The sequence below is a fragment of the Megascapheus bottae genome, chromosome 17 (assembly GCF_031878675.1).
Source record: "Megascapheus bottae isolate mThoBot1 chromosome 17, mThoBot2.hap1, whole genome shotgun sequence".
In the NCBI taxonomy this organism is placed as follows: domain Eukaryota; kingdom Metazoa; phylum Chordata; class Mammalia; order Rodentia; family Geomyidae; genus Megascapheus; species Megascapheus bottae.
The window spans coordinates 36,468,520-36,483,211 of record NC_143525.1 but is presented as its reverse complement, the minus strand read 5'-3'; the positions used below and the strand labels follow the sequence as shown (position 1 = coordinate 36,483,211).

The 14,692-nt window shown below is 55.9% G+C and overlaps 1 protein-coding gene and 1 long non-coding RNA gene across 3 annotated transcripts; one reads left to right on the top strand and one right to left on the bottom strand.

The window, feature by feature from the left end:
- Positions 1 to 1,014: 1,014 nt before the first annotated feature.
- Nxph3 (neurexophilin 3) lies at positions 1,015 to 5,214 on the bottom strand. Of its 2 annotated transcripts, none has more exons than XM_090350954.1 (2): positions 4,818 to 5,214; positions 1,015 to 2,644 (listed from the first exon to the last, which is right to left on the bottom strand). In XM_090350954.1, exons 1-2 carry the CDS (start codon positions 4,869 to 4,871, stop codon positions 1,940 to 1,942), a joined length of 759 nt encoding a protein of 252 aa, XP_090207080.1. In that variant the 5' UTR covers positions 4,872 to 5,214; the 3' UTR covers positions 1,015 to 1,939. The 2 variants fall into 2 exon arrangements, with proteins under 2 accessions (XP_090207080.1, XP_090207079.1); XM_090350953.1 differs by lacking the exon at positions 4,818 to 5,214 and adding an exon at positions 3,390 to 4,065.
- A 1,471-nt stretch (positions 5,215 to 6,685) lies between these two features.
- On the top strand, positions 6,686 to 14,479 carry LOC150051831 (uncharacterized). The gene is made up of 4 exons (XR_016538450.1): positions 6,686 to 7,243; positions 9,975 to 10,046; positions 10,494 to 10,560; positions 14,275 to 14,479. It is a non-coding gene; the product is annotated as an uncharacterized LOC150051831 (long non-coding RNA).
- The last annotated feature ends 213 nt before the right edge of the window (positions 14,480 to 14,692 follow it).

Genomic DNA, 14,692 nt, shown 5'->3' with positions numbered 1-14,692 from the left:
CCAGGACTGACAAAAAAAAAAAAGCTCAGAGACCACACGCAGACATCCCAGACACTGAGTTCAAGAACCACAACTGATGCCCCCCACCAAAAAAAAAAAAGACTCCCCACTGCCAGAAGGGACCCAAGGGCCTAATCATTGACTTCTAAAGACAGCAGACCTAGATGACCTTCTGATGGGCTCTAGCCTTTCCCTCATTGAGCCCCAAAATACTGAACCACCTTCTTCGGTGAGGAGCCCCGGGCAGCCCTCTGATCAGCGGAGGGAGGAAATGGTAGCACCCTGCCACCCCATCCCCACACCACCCCAGTGGGTTCCTTCACTAGCACGTGGTATCCTCTGGAAGAACCCTGCCCCAGGAGAAGAGAATTCCTGCTGGGAGAGAGCCATGGTGGAGATTTGAGGTGTGGATCTACTTGTCTTCCACACCCAAAGCTGAAGGGGCGTGGCAAGTTCTCCAGCCTGAGTCCTGGGCATGTGTCACGGATGCAAGTCCTCCAGTCCCAACCAGAACTAGTAAATTAGGAGCAAAAACCTGTGTTGTCACAATTCCTTGGGATGATGATCCCAATGGCCACTCACATTTGAGGACCCCCGGATCTGGGGGAGCCCCTCCTGCTAGAGAGGAGTGGAGGAAGCCAGAGACCACCGTGAAAAACAAATAGCAGAGCATGGAAGCCCTACACCCTAAAGCCTGGCCTCACCAGTGGGCAGGGGCCTACAGCCGAAGGACCAGCACTTTCTCTTGGAGCTGCTCTTGCAGATGGCATTTCTGCCACACAAGCACCAAGCACAGGTCGTTGGCTTCGGTTTCTGCTGTTGGATCTGGACACCTGGAAAGGAGTCTAAAGAAGGCAACCCTGAAGCCATGGCGAACATCCAACAGCAGATAGCATCCTCAGCTCTGGTCCCCAACAATGTACCTGCAGCATCTGACAGAAGGGTAGGCCAGAATGGTCGATAGGGACAGCGAGGACCCTCTCCCCTGGACCACTCAGAATGCAGTACCCTGGGAAAAGCTTTATTCCCTGTTCCAAGGACAAGATTCTGCACACAGAAAGTCGACAGTCAGGTGATTTCACAAGACTTCCCGCCCCTCCCTCCCACCCACAGACAACACTATGGGAACAGATTCCACAACAGCTTCCCAGCCTCTCACTGGGGGGGGCTCCATGGCCCAGAGGGGGCACAACCCCAAACCAGGAGAGCCCCAATCTAACTAGTGGGGCTGACTCTAGAGGGACTGCTCTCAGCAGGGGGAGGGGCAGATGAGGGACACAGCACACAAGTGGGCTTCTACCTGTGGCCTTGGTGCTAGAAGGACTACCATCACCCCCTCTTAGCTTAAGGATGGAGTGCCATCAGCAGGAGGGGTGGGCAGGAGTGGGGAATGCCGGCTGGAGAAGGAATCTTGAAAAGGGGTGGCCTGGCTGGTGACAGGTGTCGAGACATTAAAGATCTCAGGGACCACTGATTAAACTTCATGCTGTGCTGGACACAGCGCAGGACAGGGGCCCAGTGATGACCTCTACAGCCCCTTGGGAGCCCTGTCTCAGCCATCACCCTAAGTTGTCTATTTGGGGGTTCATACTGACGAAGTCCCCTCTGCCTATTGCTGTCTTTGGGACGGCAGGAGGAAGACCAGGAGCTTAGGGTCTTCTCTATGACTGGATCTGGTGCCACACTGATCTGTCTTCCTGTGGGACAGGGGAGCCAGCAGCCAATGCCCCGAGCCTGCTCCTTCTCCAGTGCTCCTGTGTTCTAGCCTCAGGTTATAGCCAGCACTGGGGACCCACCACTTGAGATTTGGCCCTGTCTTCATTTGATTTGCCTTCTTTCCACCCCCCTCCCTCCCCTGCCCAGTGTCCAGACAGACAGCCTCCTGCACAGGTAGGCCTAGCCTAACGACCCTGGCCTGGCCTCTCTGACCTGCCCAGGGTCACCCCGAGGGATAGTAGGGGGTATCACTGTGGTAGTTGTAATCAGGGCACACCTTCTGGACCAGCCGGTAGTCCGTGCTGTAGAAGGCAATGTAGACGCAGACGACCTTGAAGGGCTGGGAGCAGCTCCAGGTGGCCGAGCTCTGAGCGTGGTCTCGGGAACAGATCTTTGCTGGGTCGTGGGTGCAAAGCGAGGTCCGGCGGCCCCGTTCTACTTTCTCCCACTCCATGCGGCAATTGAAGATCTTGGAGGCCTTGGCTTCAATGAAGATCTGCTGTTCCTGGTGGAACTCTACAGCTTTGCTGGGGGGCACGAGGCTGATGGAGATGTTACCCTGGCCGGTAGCATTGTGGCGGAAGTGGACGCTGAAGGTCCCGTTGCCGTGATCCACAATCTTCCCAGTGACGAGCAGGTTCAGGGCCACCGTCTTGATGTTGGAGTAGAAGTCACCCCAGCCAAATATTTTCTTCACTTTGGCTGAGGGTGGAGGGCTATGTTTTGGATGGTTGGGGGGCTGCCCAAGGACACCCCAAACCTCCCCAGGTGGAGCAAGCAGCCCTAGGAGAGTGGAATTGGCCATGGGGCGGGACTTAGGAGAAATGTGACCCCTTTTCCGAGGCACCCGGGCCCGGGGCTGGCTCTTATGGTCATCATGCTCAGGATCCTCTGAGCCTGGGGGGCCGTCGTCCTGGCCGCAGATGACCTGTGGAGGCATCGGAAGAGAGTGAGAGCCTTGTTCCCAGAGCCCCGCCGCCCCTCACCACCAGCATTATCTCTGCCCCCGTCCCTTCTGCTATGGCTCCAGCTTACTTATGCCGGACAGGAACTCACCTCTGTCTTACTGACCTGCCCCTGGCCAGTAGTCAGAATCTGGAAAGATGGTCAGAAATTGGCTCAAGTGGGCTGGGGCACAGAAGACACGTCCCAACCCACTAGGCTTTTGTCTCATGGGGGAAGTTCAACTGCAAACCTTGGAGACACTAGAACTACACTCCTCAATCTGTTGAGAGAGACAAGGTCTCTGAATCTGTGGAATACCAAGCTGATGAGAAGTCACAATCTGGGTCAGCTATGCTGGGAGCTCCCACTGACAGGAAGGGTTAAGCTGCTGCCTCTGGGGACTTCCTGGAGCAGCGGGGAGACCCTATCCCTATCCTAAGATAACGGGTACCCTTAGACACACAGAGAACCTGCAGGCTGTGAAATAAGAATGCAGATCCCAGTGAAATTCTGGTCCACTCTAAAATGAGGTTTTGCCAGGATGCGGGGGAATGCCAAGCCCAAGATGGCCAAGGGTGTGGAAAGCCACACACTTCTCCAGGGAACCGCAATGATGACATGTCAAGGCATTACTTGCACTATGAGATACTTGCACTATGAGGACACCCGGTCCGAGATGTTACATCACCACAAGCCTCAGGTCCCTTAGGGTCAGCCTTTCTACTTACCAACACTCCCAGTCTCCGACCAGATACACCTTTTAAAAGACTTTTAGCCAAGCCCTGGCCCCACCCAGAATGGCAGGTAAAACTCTGCCAGGACTGGTTCTGCTTCTGCGGGTTCGCCTGAGGTGACAGGCCACACCTTGAGGCTTCCTGGAGGAGGGGGCCTGACGGGGGTCTGGTCTGCAGGACTGTGCAGTGCATCCAGAAGGGGGACTGTGGCCCTCAGGAGGACTGGGTGTTTGCTCAGCTTTAGCATGGGAGTCCTCAGGTCCTGGGTCGGATCACCTGTATGTTTATGTCACCAACTCAACAACTGGCAGCCACCGGACCTGGTAGTGCTGCTAGGGTGGAGCTGGGGCCTGCCTGAGGGGCTTAAAAGGGCTTGAGGGCTTGTAGCCCCTCCTGTTAGCCTCTCCATCATGCCTGGGGCTGTGTGCTGCCGCCAAGGCTGACCCTGCCTGCCAGGTCCTGGGGGTGGGGGTACTAGACACCCAAAAAGTAAGGCTCTTGGAGCTGGGCTCAAGATTGCCCGCTTGTGTGTGTACTTAGCCCTGAGGGTCATCGCTGAAATCTGGGGGAGAAGGACAGGGCCACAGGTAGGGGCCGGGCAAGGGAGGGCTGTTCCAACAGTCGAATGGGGGTGCTGGAAAGATGATGCTTGTTTTGAGCGAAAAGCTGGATCCAGGTGTGGACCAGAGGCATGTCCAGGACCGGAGTGGGGCGGAGCGCGGGCGTGGGGCGGAGGACGCTGGGTCGCAGGGGCCGGGGGTGGGGCTCCCCGAGGTCCTGGGCCACCGGGAAGCCTCCACCCAGCGCCGTGGGGAGCGGGATGCGGGCGCTCCGCTGCGCTGTCGCGAGCGCCCGGGGCGGGAGCCGCCTGCCCAGGTCCTGTGGGGCTCGGGCTGCGCGCAGCCGGGAGAGGCGAGGAAAACAACAGGCGAGGAGGGCGGGAGCGGGAGGGAAGGCGGGCGGCTGGACGCAGCTCTGCGCGCTGGGGCGCCCGCGGCCGGAGGCTCCCGGGTCCCGGAGGTCAGGGGGGAGAAGCCCGGGTCCCCCGACCTGGCTGCTCCTCGGCTCCTCCGCCAGCCTTGCCCATCCCCGCGCCCCGCGCGTCCCGGGTTGCCGACACGGGGTCGGGTCACCCGGCTACCTCGCTCCGATCCCTCTCCCCGGTGCCGGCGGCACCTCCGGCCACCAGCGGCGGAGTGGGTGGGCCAGCCAAGCGCCCTCTCCCCGCCCCGTTAACCCTTTTAGTCCAGTCTCCGGCCTCGGACCCGCCCTCTCCCCCAGCCTCCGGTCTCCGCCCGCACCCCTGGGCTGCCGTGGGGGGACCGGGGCGAGGGAGAAAGTTTCCGGGCTCCGCCGCTTCCCGCGCTCTCCCCCGATCCTCGGGGGCCCCCGCCCCTCCGCCGTTCCCCGCGGGCCACTCACCAGATACAGGCTGCCCTGCACTAGGAACACGAAGCAGCAGCGGGTCAGTTGCATCCTCGTCCTCTGCGCCGGCCCCCTTCGTCTGCGTTCCTTCCGGGGTCCCAGGCCCCTGGCTCCTCGGGCTCCTTCAGGCGCGCGGTCCCATGCCCCAGTCCCCGGCGGCTCGCGGGCCTCGGCTCAGCCCGACGCCAGGACCGACCCCGCCCCCCTCGGTCCAGCGGTGCAGCCGCCGCCCCCTTCCCCGAATCCAGCGGCGCCGCCGCCGGGGCCCGGCTCGGGGGGCCCTCCCGGGGCTCGCGGGGCGCGGTCGCGCGGCCGCTCCAGGGAGGCGCTCGGCGCCCCTCGCCGAGCCCAGCGGCGCGGCTCTCGCCCAGATGTGCCGGGGACCTGCGCGCGCGCCCGCCCGTCCCCGGTGCTAATCCCCCAGCCCAGACGGCCCCGCCCGCCCCGTCGCGGCGCGCCCCCTGGCGGACGCCCCGCGCCGCGCCGAGCCGCGGACGCCCGCGCCCCGCGCTGCGCCCCGCCAGACTGGAGCGCTCGCGGCGCCCCGGCGGCTCCCGCCCGCTCGTCCCTCCCACTGGCGGCCGCCGCGGCAGGTACCGTGAGCCCCGCCGGTACCTCCGGAGTTAACTCCTCCCCTGCCGGCCCACAGCCCGGGCACCCCGGGCCCCGGCTCTCCAGCCCAGGGGGTAGAGGACCGCTGCGCGTGGTGGTAGCCCCAGGGTATGGGGCCCCCCGCCTTTCCATCCTAAGGGCAGGGCGCGGGTTTTTCCGTTAGTGGGCACGGGGAATCTTTCCCTACCTCCAACCCAAGCATCTTGGAAAGATTCTCCACTCCACACTCCCCCCCCCCATTCTCAGAACAGAGAGACGACTACTCTGGAACACTTGTTTCTGGTCTAAAGGAAGTTCTTCTAAGTGTCTGACCTGCACTATGTCTGTTACCACCTCTGTCTTCTTCCTCCTGCGCTGGAATAATCCTCAGATCTGAATCCAGTCGCTAGGAAGCATTTGGCCAGGGGGTGGTGGGGTGGGGGTTGGTCTGAAAAGGCCAGTAGGCACCCAGCTGGGTTCTGAGTTGGGGACAGGGGTGAGCCTCTTGAGAAGGTGGGCAAGGCCTCCTTAGAGGCTGGCTGTCCCTCCAGCCCTCTTCACGACTTACATTCCTGATGAAGGTGACACAGGGGTTCCCAGGCCGGGAGGGGTCCTTCCCCCGCCCCCCACCTACCCCTGGAGTTGTCCCAGATCGCCTCTGGTCTCTGCAAGCCCTCAGGGTGAGAAGGAAGAAGATCCTGGCAGGAGGTTCCCCAAGGTGGAGACCACCCACCCGCACCCTGCCCTCATCGCCTCTCCTTCCTGGCCTTTTCAATCTTGTAGAAACACAAAAGGTCAAGTCCTAGCACCCCTTAGAAGCTGCAAGGGGAAGAAGATACCCCAAGAATTGGAGTGGCCCCTGCCTGGCTATGATGGACAGTCTGCCCTGTGGCCTTCGGAGGTCCAGCTTGGTCCCTGTTTGCAGCCCCCGGTGTGCATCCAGCCTCCTCCCCCACCATCTGCCAGGCAGTGCACAGAGAATGCAGATGAATCTTAATATCAGCCTGGGCCAAGTGCAAAGAGGGAAACAGACTGCAGAGCCGACACAGCATCACCCAGTCCCCTGCATTCTGGGCTCCCTGGACCTTCCCAGCATGCAGCAGCTCTTCCTTGGCGAGGGGGCGGGCAGGCCTAGTCAAAGCTCTCCCCCACCCCACCCCCCAAAAAAGCCAGAGGAGCAAGGAACAGGTAGATCCTGTCTCTGGCCTCTGAGCCTCTGGTCAGGCTGTGAGGAAGAAGCTGTGAGCCTGAGCGTGGGCAGCTAGTTCCAGCAATCAGCTATGCTGAGGCAGAGCTGGGCCCACTCCTTGTCCATTCCAGAAGATCCTGTCACCAGAGAGCAGTGTAGCCCAGAAAAAAAAACAACACAAAACAAAAGGAGCCAGACAGTCAGTCCTACACGCATTCTAGACCTAGACCTGCGGTGTGACCTTGGGCTGGTTACTTTAGTTCTCTGATGTCCATTTCTTGATCTGTTGCTGCAAGGGGGGCACGAGACAAAAATGTGCAAACAAGTGCTGGCACTGTGGCTGGCGGGCAGTCAGTTGTAGAAGTGCAATAAATGGAAGACCTCGGCCCTCTGGATGCTCTACTTCCCACACGCTTGCTCTGGCTGCTCCTCCTGCCAGGCTGGCCCTCACTTCCCTCTTGGTTACTCCTGGCTCTCACTTTCTTCAAGTTTCTGCTCCAAATGCATCCATCAACCACTGGTCCAGCTTGTCCTCCATGCCAGGCGCCAGGCCAGAGGCTAGGATAGAGATGAATGGGCCACCATGCCTGCCCGCAACGATCGCATTGGCAGAGACGTGCAAATCGATAGTTATAACTCACTGGTGAGTGGAATAACAGATCCTGAGAGGACAAGGGAAGTGGGGGTGGGGCAGGAAGATCAAGGCCAGCTTTCTGGAGAAGGTGAGGAGCAGAGCCTGGTGGGAGTGAGGAAGATCACAGATCTGCTGGCTAGACCTGGAACAAGATTGTTGTTTCTCGAATTCCCTCACCCCCGTGGGGGAGGGGCCTTGATTAGGAACCCACTGCTGGAGGATCCTGTGTTTCAGGTCAAGAGTTGAGACCCTTTGGGGCCGGGAGTTTAGCCTAGTGGTAGAGTGCTTGCCTAGCATGCACAAAGACCTCGGTTCGATTCCTCGGTACCACATACACAAAAAAAAGCCATAAAGTGATACTGTGGCTCAAGTGGTAGAGCTCTAGCTTTGAGAAAGTCCAAGGACAGTGCCCAGGCCCTGAGTTCAATGCCCAGGACTGGCAACAAAAGAAAAGAAAAGAGTTGAGACCCTTGCTTATGGGGTGTGTGTGTGTGTGTACTGGAGCTTGAAGTCCAGGCCTGGGATGCTGTCCTCAAACTTCTTTTACTCAAGTCTATCACTCTACCACTTGAACCCAGATGTGCCTCCAGCTTTTTTGGGTGTGTAATTGGGGGTAAGAATTCACAGACCTTCCTGTCCAGGCTGGCTTCCAGGGGGATTCTCAGAGCTCGGTCTCCTGAGATAGCTAGGGTTACAGATGTGAGCCTCCTGTGCCTAGCTAGACAGGGCTTTTCATTTTTATGTACTAGTACTGGGGCTTGAACTCAGGGCCTATATACTGTGGCTTAGCTTTTTCACTCAAGGTGGACACTTTGAGCCACAAGTCTACTTTTGCCTTTTTTCTTTCTTTCTTTTTTTTTTGGTGATTCACTGGAGATGAGAGTCTCATGGACTCCCAGGTTGAGTTTCAAACTGTGATCCTCAGATCTCAGCCTCCAGGGAGCTAGGATTGTAAACGTGCATGCGCCACCTGCTCCTGGTTTGAGGGGACTTTTTAAAGGGAACTAGTATTATAGTGAGATTCACATTTTTGAGTGCTTTGGGAGTATTCATTAGAAAGAGAAGCTCCTAGAGAGAAAGAAGAGGAAAGAACCAATTAAGAGACACATAGTGGTCTGGGGAAACTCGAGACATCTCTTGGCAGTAGTTGCTGCTGAAAGCTACCCAGTTTCCTGGCTGTGTGGGTGATTGGTAAGGGACACTGTGGAGGGGAAAAGAATGATGGGATTGGTTTGGGCTGTGTCTAGAGCTGATGGCCACTCAAGGGCAGGAGAGAGTCTAATCTGGGACATGGGGGAGTACTGGGGGAGCAAGCAGGATTCCTGGGCACCCTGATATTTAAGGGGTAGGTTAAGAACCCCTAGAGGCACCAAGCAGGAACAGGAGTAAGGTGAGCAGGAAGCACGGATCTCAGAGCTGCACGAACAATGTGCTGTGGTATAGCCAATGGCATGCAGGTGGTGTATTTCTAGAGTGGAGAGAGCGGGGAATCAGGATTAGGTCTGTTATAAACCCAAGCTCTCACCCAAAGGGAGGGGATGCAAATCTCACTTTGAAAGATGTGGGCATGCGAGTGTCAGGATTCAATACGAGGTGTGTCTCTTCCCCCACCCCCCACTCAGGTTCATCACCCTGTAATCCCAAGCCACTCCCCACCACGACCTGCATAGGGGGCACAGAAGGATGCATTAATCCCACCCTCAAAGCCCCTGGCCACTTCTGCACCCACCCACCTGTGTGCATTCTAGACCAGGGCTGGCTGGGTGTTTGCTTAGCACCTGTACCACCATCGCCTGCTTCTGTGTCGCTGCTGCAACAATCCTGGCTGGAAGGCTTGCTTCCTCCTCTACCCGCCCCCCCTGCAGCTGAAATGTAAACAACACATTGGGCACCCAGTCCGTGCTTAGCAAATGCATGGGAACTGGGGGTCCTGATGGAAGCAGTGTAGAAGGCAGAGAACGGATGGCCCTTGAGCAAGCTGGAGTGGTGTGGTCTGGGGAAGGGTAGAATAAATCACTATTCTCAGCAATCTTTCTTGTTTAGCTGGCATTTTTTAAGTGTTTGGATAGAGAACTAGAGGTAAGGCATTATTAGGAAAGCCCTAAGGGAAACCCTAATTCAAATAAAGGGGGCCAAGCTCCCATTCCAGAGAGAGGAACTGAAATAATGTGTGGATCCACCCAGGTGGGAGGGAAAGGAAAAGAATCTTCCAGGCAGAGGAAGCAGCTCATGGAAAGGCCAGAGATGAAAGCAAGCCTAAGAGAGGGGTTCTGAGGAGAACAGGGAGGATGAAAGCTTCATTTGTTCCACAAATAGTTATCAAGTATCTACTTTTATGTCTGGTCTTGGCTGGGTGTAGGGTACAGCTCTGAACAGGGGAGACTGCAGTCCTGATTTGCATGGAGCCTTTGGGCTAGGAGGGAGGCAGATGAAATGACAAAGCACAGGACACAAGTGCTTAGCTCCAAGCGGCCTCATTTATCTGGGGCCCACGGCTCTGGGAACAGGCCTTCAAGGTGCAGAGGACAGTCTACTGTCTGTGCGAGGCCCCCTGAGCCTGGAAAGGAGTGCCCTGAAGAGCCTGAGTGTGGGCAGGTGCGGAAAGGAGACAGTCCACCAGAGGGCTGGGTAGGGGCTTGATGCTGAGGGCTTTGGGAATCAAGTTACCTGCTTGGGGTTTTCTGTGGTTGAGGTGCCTTTTTTTTTTTTTTTTTAAATAATGATGAAGCGTTTTCCGTAGGATTGGATTTCCGTGTTGGTGGTGTCACAGGAAGGCCATGCTGGCAAGACGGTGGATTTGACAGCCTGGGAGGTGTGTGAATCCGAAGGGTCAGCCCAGATGAGAAGGGGGAGGGGCCCAGCGGGCCCAGAGCCAGTCTTGTGGAAAGAGGGGGGAATCAGGGGGAAGGCAAGGCACCCTTGATCTGGAAGGCCCTGAGAAAAACTACTGTGCATACGTTAGACTTGATAGCTCATTTTGCCTATGCCCCTGGCTGGCACAGCCCCTCACCAGCCCGGAGAGGCCTCTTCCTGGGAGAAGCGGAGTCCAGCAGCTCTGGGTTTGGGATCTAGGTCTTACATCCACTCTTTGGCATCTTGAGTAGTCTCCCTTCTTGGGCTTCAGTTTTCCCATCTGCCAAGAGGGTGGCGAGGAGTTATGGGGAGCATGTGGACAGCAGGAAGGCACGGGCTCTCCCCTGGGCATGTCCTCCTCCTAGTCTTTGTCTGTGTGTAGCTGGTCCATGTGTTTTCTTTGTAGACAATGAAGCACAGATGGAAACGAATCCTGCCCAGGGCCTTCCTGCTACATTCCAGCCTCTTAGGAGGTGAGACTCAAGAGGGAGAAAATAGGCCCTGAGTGAGGCCAGAGACTTCAGGGCACCTGGCATCAGACCAGCGGCTGCCCCCTTGGCCACCTGTCTGCTGGGTCCAGGTCCTGTGGTGGACACAGGCCGCAGGGGGCGATGGAGACACCGGCGTGGCGTCGGCGCCCCCTGGTGGACATTCGGGAGACGGCGAGGCCCTCGCCACCTGCTGGGGCGCAGCCCGTCCTGACATTTGCTAGTGCCAGGTGCTCAGAGGCGCCCCGAATTCCTTAAAAAAAGAGAGAGGGAAAGAGAGAAGAGTCGTGTTGAGGGCTGGGGATTGTGGCTCAGTCCATCCAGTATGCTCCAAGCGTTCGACTCCCCTACTCGGAGGCGTCGTGGTTGCTCGTCCCCATCCTGGGATTGCTCACTGCGCCTTGGCGAATCATTTCACCTCTCCGGCCTCGGTGTCTTTGTGGAGGAAATCACACGATCGGCGTCAAGCAGATAGCAAGTGCTCAGCAAACGCTGGCGTATTGTTACAGGCAGGCGTTTAGTCATTCGAGCCCGGGGAAGGCAGATCTGTTGATTAAGAGATTTGCCTGTTGGGGGACTGAGTCACTACGAATGGTCAGAAATGCCCGCTTAGTTTTGCACCCAAGGAGCACGAGCGGAGGAGGAGATGGGCACCCAGTGGCGCCCGCACTGGGTGGGTCAGGGCCACACGCAGAGTCAGGGGTCTGACTCAGTATCCTTTTGGATACTGAGGCCACAGTGCAAGTGGCAGCCACCTCCAGAGGTCGTCTTCTCCTGTGGTTCGGGGGGGTCACTGGCCAGGCCTGCCCGGGTCCCCAGCCCCACGCCAACAAGCCCAATAATTCCCAGGTGTCCAGTTCTCCCCCCACCCCAGCCCCGCCCCCGCCTTTCCATTTCCAGGTAGGCAGCGACCCCTGGCGGCCGCGGGAAGAATAGCAGCAGTGGCCTCCACCTCGCCCCCACCCCAGGCCCTTTCCTTGCTCCTGAGCTCTTCTGGGTCAGACTCTGCTATGCCGGCCCCAGGTTGGAATCTGGGTCTGAGTTTTGAGGCAGCAGATTTAGGAACGACGGGTACTGCCAGAGTATCCAGGAAGTCTTCTACCTCTCCAGAGCAGCATGGAGCTGGGCTTCTACTAGGAAAATAGACCTAAGGCTTTTAGATTCCAAATCTTATCAGAGATGAAGACTTCCAGGTTTTTCCCTCCATATCATTTGTAGTCACTGTCGTCCCCCTTAGTGTCCTCCCAACTCCTCAAGGATTTCAGGACACGGGGCAGAGGGTAAGGAGCCTGTGGCCATAGTCTGCCCTGAGGTCTAAAGGGCCAGCGGCAGATGAGAGCCGCAGAAGGGGGTACTGATCTTCTGTGCTGCTCCCTGTTGGGTGGCCATGGAGTACGACCATCTTTACGTCATGCAGGGTCATCACCTGCTGCCCCAAGGCCCTGCCAGCTGGTGGGAAGCTGCGCCTCAGCCCAAGGACAGAGCCCATCCATCCTTGTACCCTCTCTTGAAATCAGCTGGACACACTAACTCCATCTATGGCCCGTATTCTGCCCCATGGAGGCTCCATCCTCTTTTTGCCGCTGGTTTCTCTCCTGCACACCCGGTCACACCTGCTCTATCCCTCTCCTGCACCCCCAAAGCAAACTACAGCTACAGGACTCCATTCTTCCACTTTGGGAGCCCAGCAGCCCTGACCAGTCAGTCTCTCTCATCCCCTTTAGTCCAGTCTAGTGCCAGAAGGGGATGATGTTCTAAGATGCCAGCTAGATATCATCTTTGCTGTCCTGTTTCAGGCGTTGGGAGCTTTCTTATAGCATTAACACCCACCATGACAGCTTCATTCAACATGCACGCACAGTCTCATCTAGCTGCCCAGTCCTGTGAGGTGGGTGCTGTGGTGTGGTTGCCACATTTTGAGAGTGTGAGGTTGAGAAAGACCATAGACCAGAACTGGGGTCCAACCCCAGGCGGCCTGTCTCCCCAAGGCCCCCTGATGCCTAGAGCCATGCTTTCTGAGTGAGTCCCCTTTTGCTAATACAAATGAACATTTTAAACTTTAGAAATACTTCTTTGCATTTCCTGAGATTTTAGAAGCTGGATACTAGTGGCTCACACCTGTAACTCTAGCTACTCAAGATGGTAAGATCTGAGTATTGAGGTTCAAAGCCAACCCAGGGGAAGGTAGTCTCTTCTCTCCAATTAACCAACAAAAAGCCCAAAATGGCAGTGTGACTCAAATGGTAGAATGCTAGCCTTGAGGGAAAAAGCTAAGGCCCTAATTTCAAGCCCCAGTACTGGCACACATGTGCATGCTTGTGCGCATGCGTGGGCACGTGCACACACACACACACACACACACACACACACACACACAATTTCTCACATATAGAAAGATTTTATTGTGGTATTTCCAGCCATACCTATAATATACTTTGATTACATTCACTTCCTTAGTGTCCTTTATCCTTTTCCTTCCAAAATAATTTTAATGAGTTTCAAATAATACTTTTATCCTCTTAACCCCCCTCCCTTCAGCCACTTCTTTCATCCAGCTCCTCCTGGGAGTTCTCCTCCCAAACAGTACCCCTTACCCTCCAGTCAAGGTTTCACATATGAAAGAAAACATACAATGTTGGGTTTTCTGAGATAGGCATATTTCACCTAACACAATCTCCAGTTCCATCCATTTTCCTGCAAACAGCCCAATTGTATTCTTTATGGCTGAATGTATAGGTGACGCCTCCCCCCAGTCTTCGCCAGCTTCTGTTGTTTATGTTCTTCAATACAGCCACTGTGGTTGTGGTGAAGTGAAATCTCACAGTCCTTTTGTTGTTGTTTGTTGTTGTTTATGTGACAGTACTGGGGCTTGAATTTGGGGCCTGAGTGCTGTGCCTTAGCTTTTCCACTCAACTCTACTTCCAGCTTTTTCCTGGTTCATTGGAGATAGGAGTCTCACAGTGCTGCCTGGGCAGGCTTTGAACCACAATTCTCAGATCTCAGCCTCCTGAGTAGCTAGATTGCAAGTGTAAACTACCAACACCCTGCTTAAAGTAAATATAGTTTATTGAGAATTCTGCATAAAAGTTGTCTATTCTTCCCTGCTTATTAATTTATTCAGTCATTTGTGTATATTAGTAAGTACGTGTTGATATTTGCCATCCTCTGGGTTATGACTCTATTTGGGGGGATTTTATTATTGCAATGTATTGGGGAAATTTAAAGATCCATTCACAGCCAAGGCTGTGGCCAAGTGTGAGCTGTTGCCCCTCTGGGTTTGGAGCTGTATGTTCTGACTTGAAAGTTCTGGAAGAAAAATTAACAAGAGCTGAGCAATGTGTACTGTCCTGGCCTGTTTTCATTTAGAAAGGAATGTATCTGTCTGTCCATCCAGCTGTCTAATTTGCTTCCTGTCATTTATGCTGCTCAGCCTTCCAGCCAGCACACACCCCACTGTCCAGGGCAGCACACAACAGTGGTCCCCTCCCTGCCCTCAGTGGCTTCCCTCAGTCCTCAAAATAGCATGCAAACTTCAAAGGTGGCCCCACGGTGCCCTCTCCTGAGGCTCCAGTCAAATGTCCTTTCTGGTGAGACAGTGTGGCAGTGTGGTCCCTGTCTCTGGGGTCCATACTCCCACTCCTTTGCACATGGCTCCCCCAAGAGATTCAACCCTGTTCAAATTCTCCCCTCCCCCACTAGACTCAGCCCCACCAGCGCAGTGAGACCCAGGGCTGTTGATTTATTTGCTGTCCACGGAGAGGAACTCAGTGCCACCACCAGCTTCCAGAAGATTCCTGGCCCAGGTGGGGCTGGAGACAAAAGAGGAGACTAGCAACTTCGTCTTTTGATTACCTCTGGTTTGTTTAAGCTGTGTCAGAGAACATGGAGCACCGTGCTTTGTAATTAAAAAGGAAATCCAATAAAGTAATAAAAAAAGGAGTAAAGAAAGAAATTAAAGTTTTCATTTCTCGGGGACAGAACAAGAAAGAAACAGATTTCAGGAGGAGGGGTATGGTTTGGGGAGTGCAGATGTCCCCCGAGGCTGGGGTGGTGGTGGAGAGGGTGGTATGGAGAGGGGGGAGAAGGTGGGTTAAGGAATGGTTAGACTGTGGGTGTG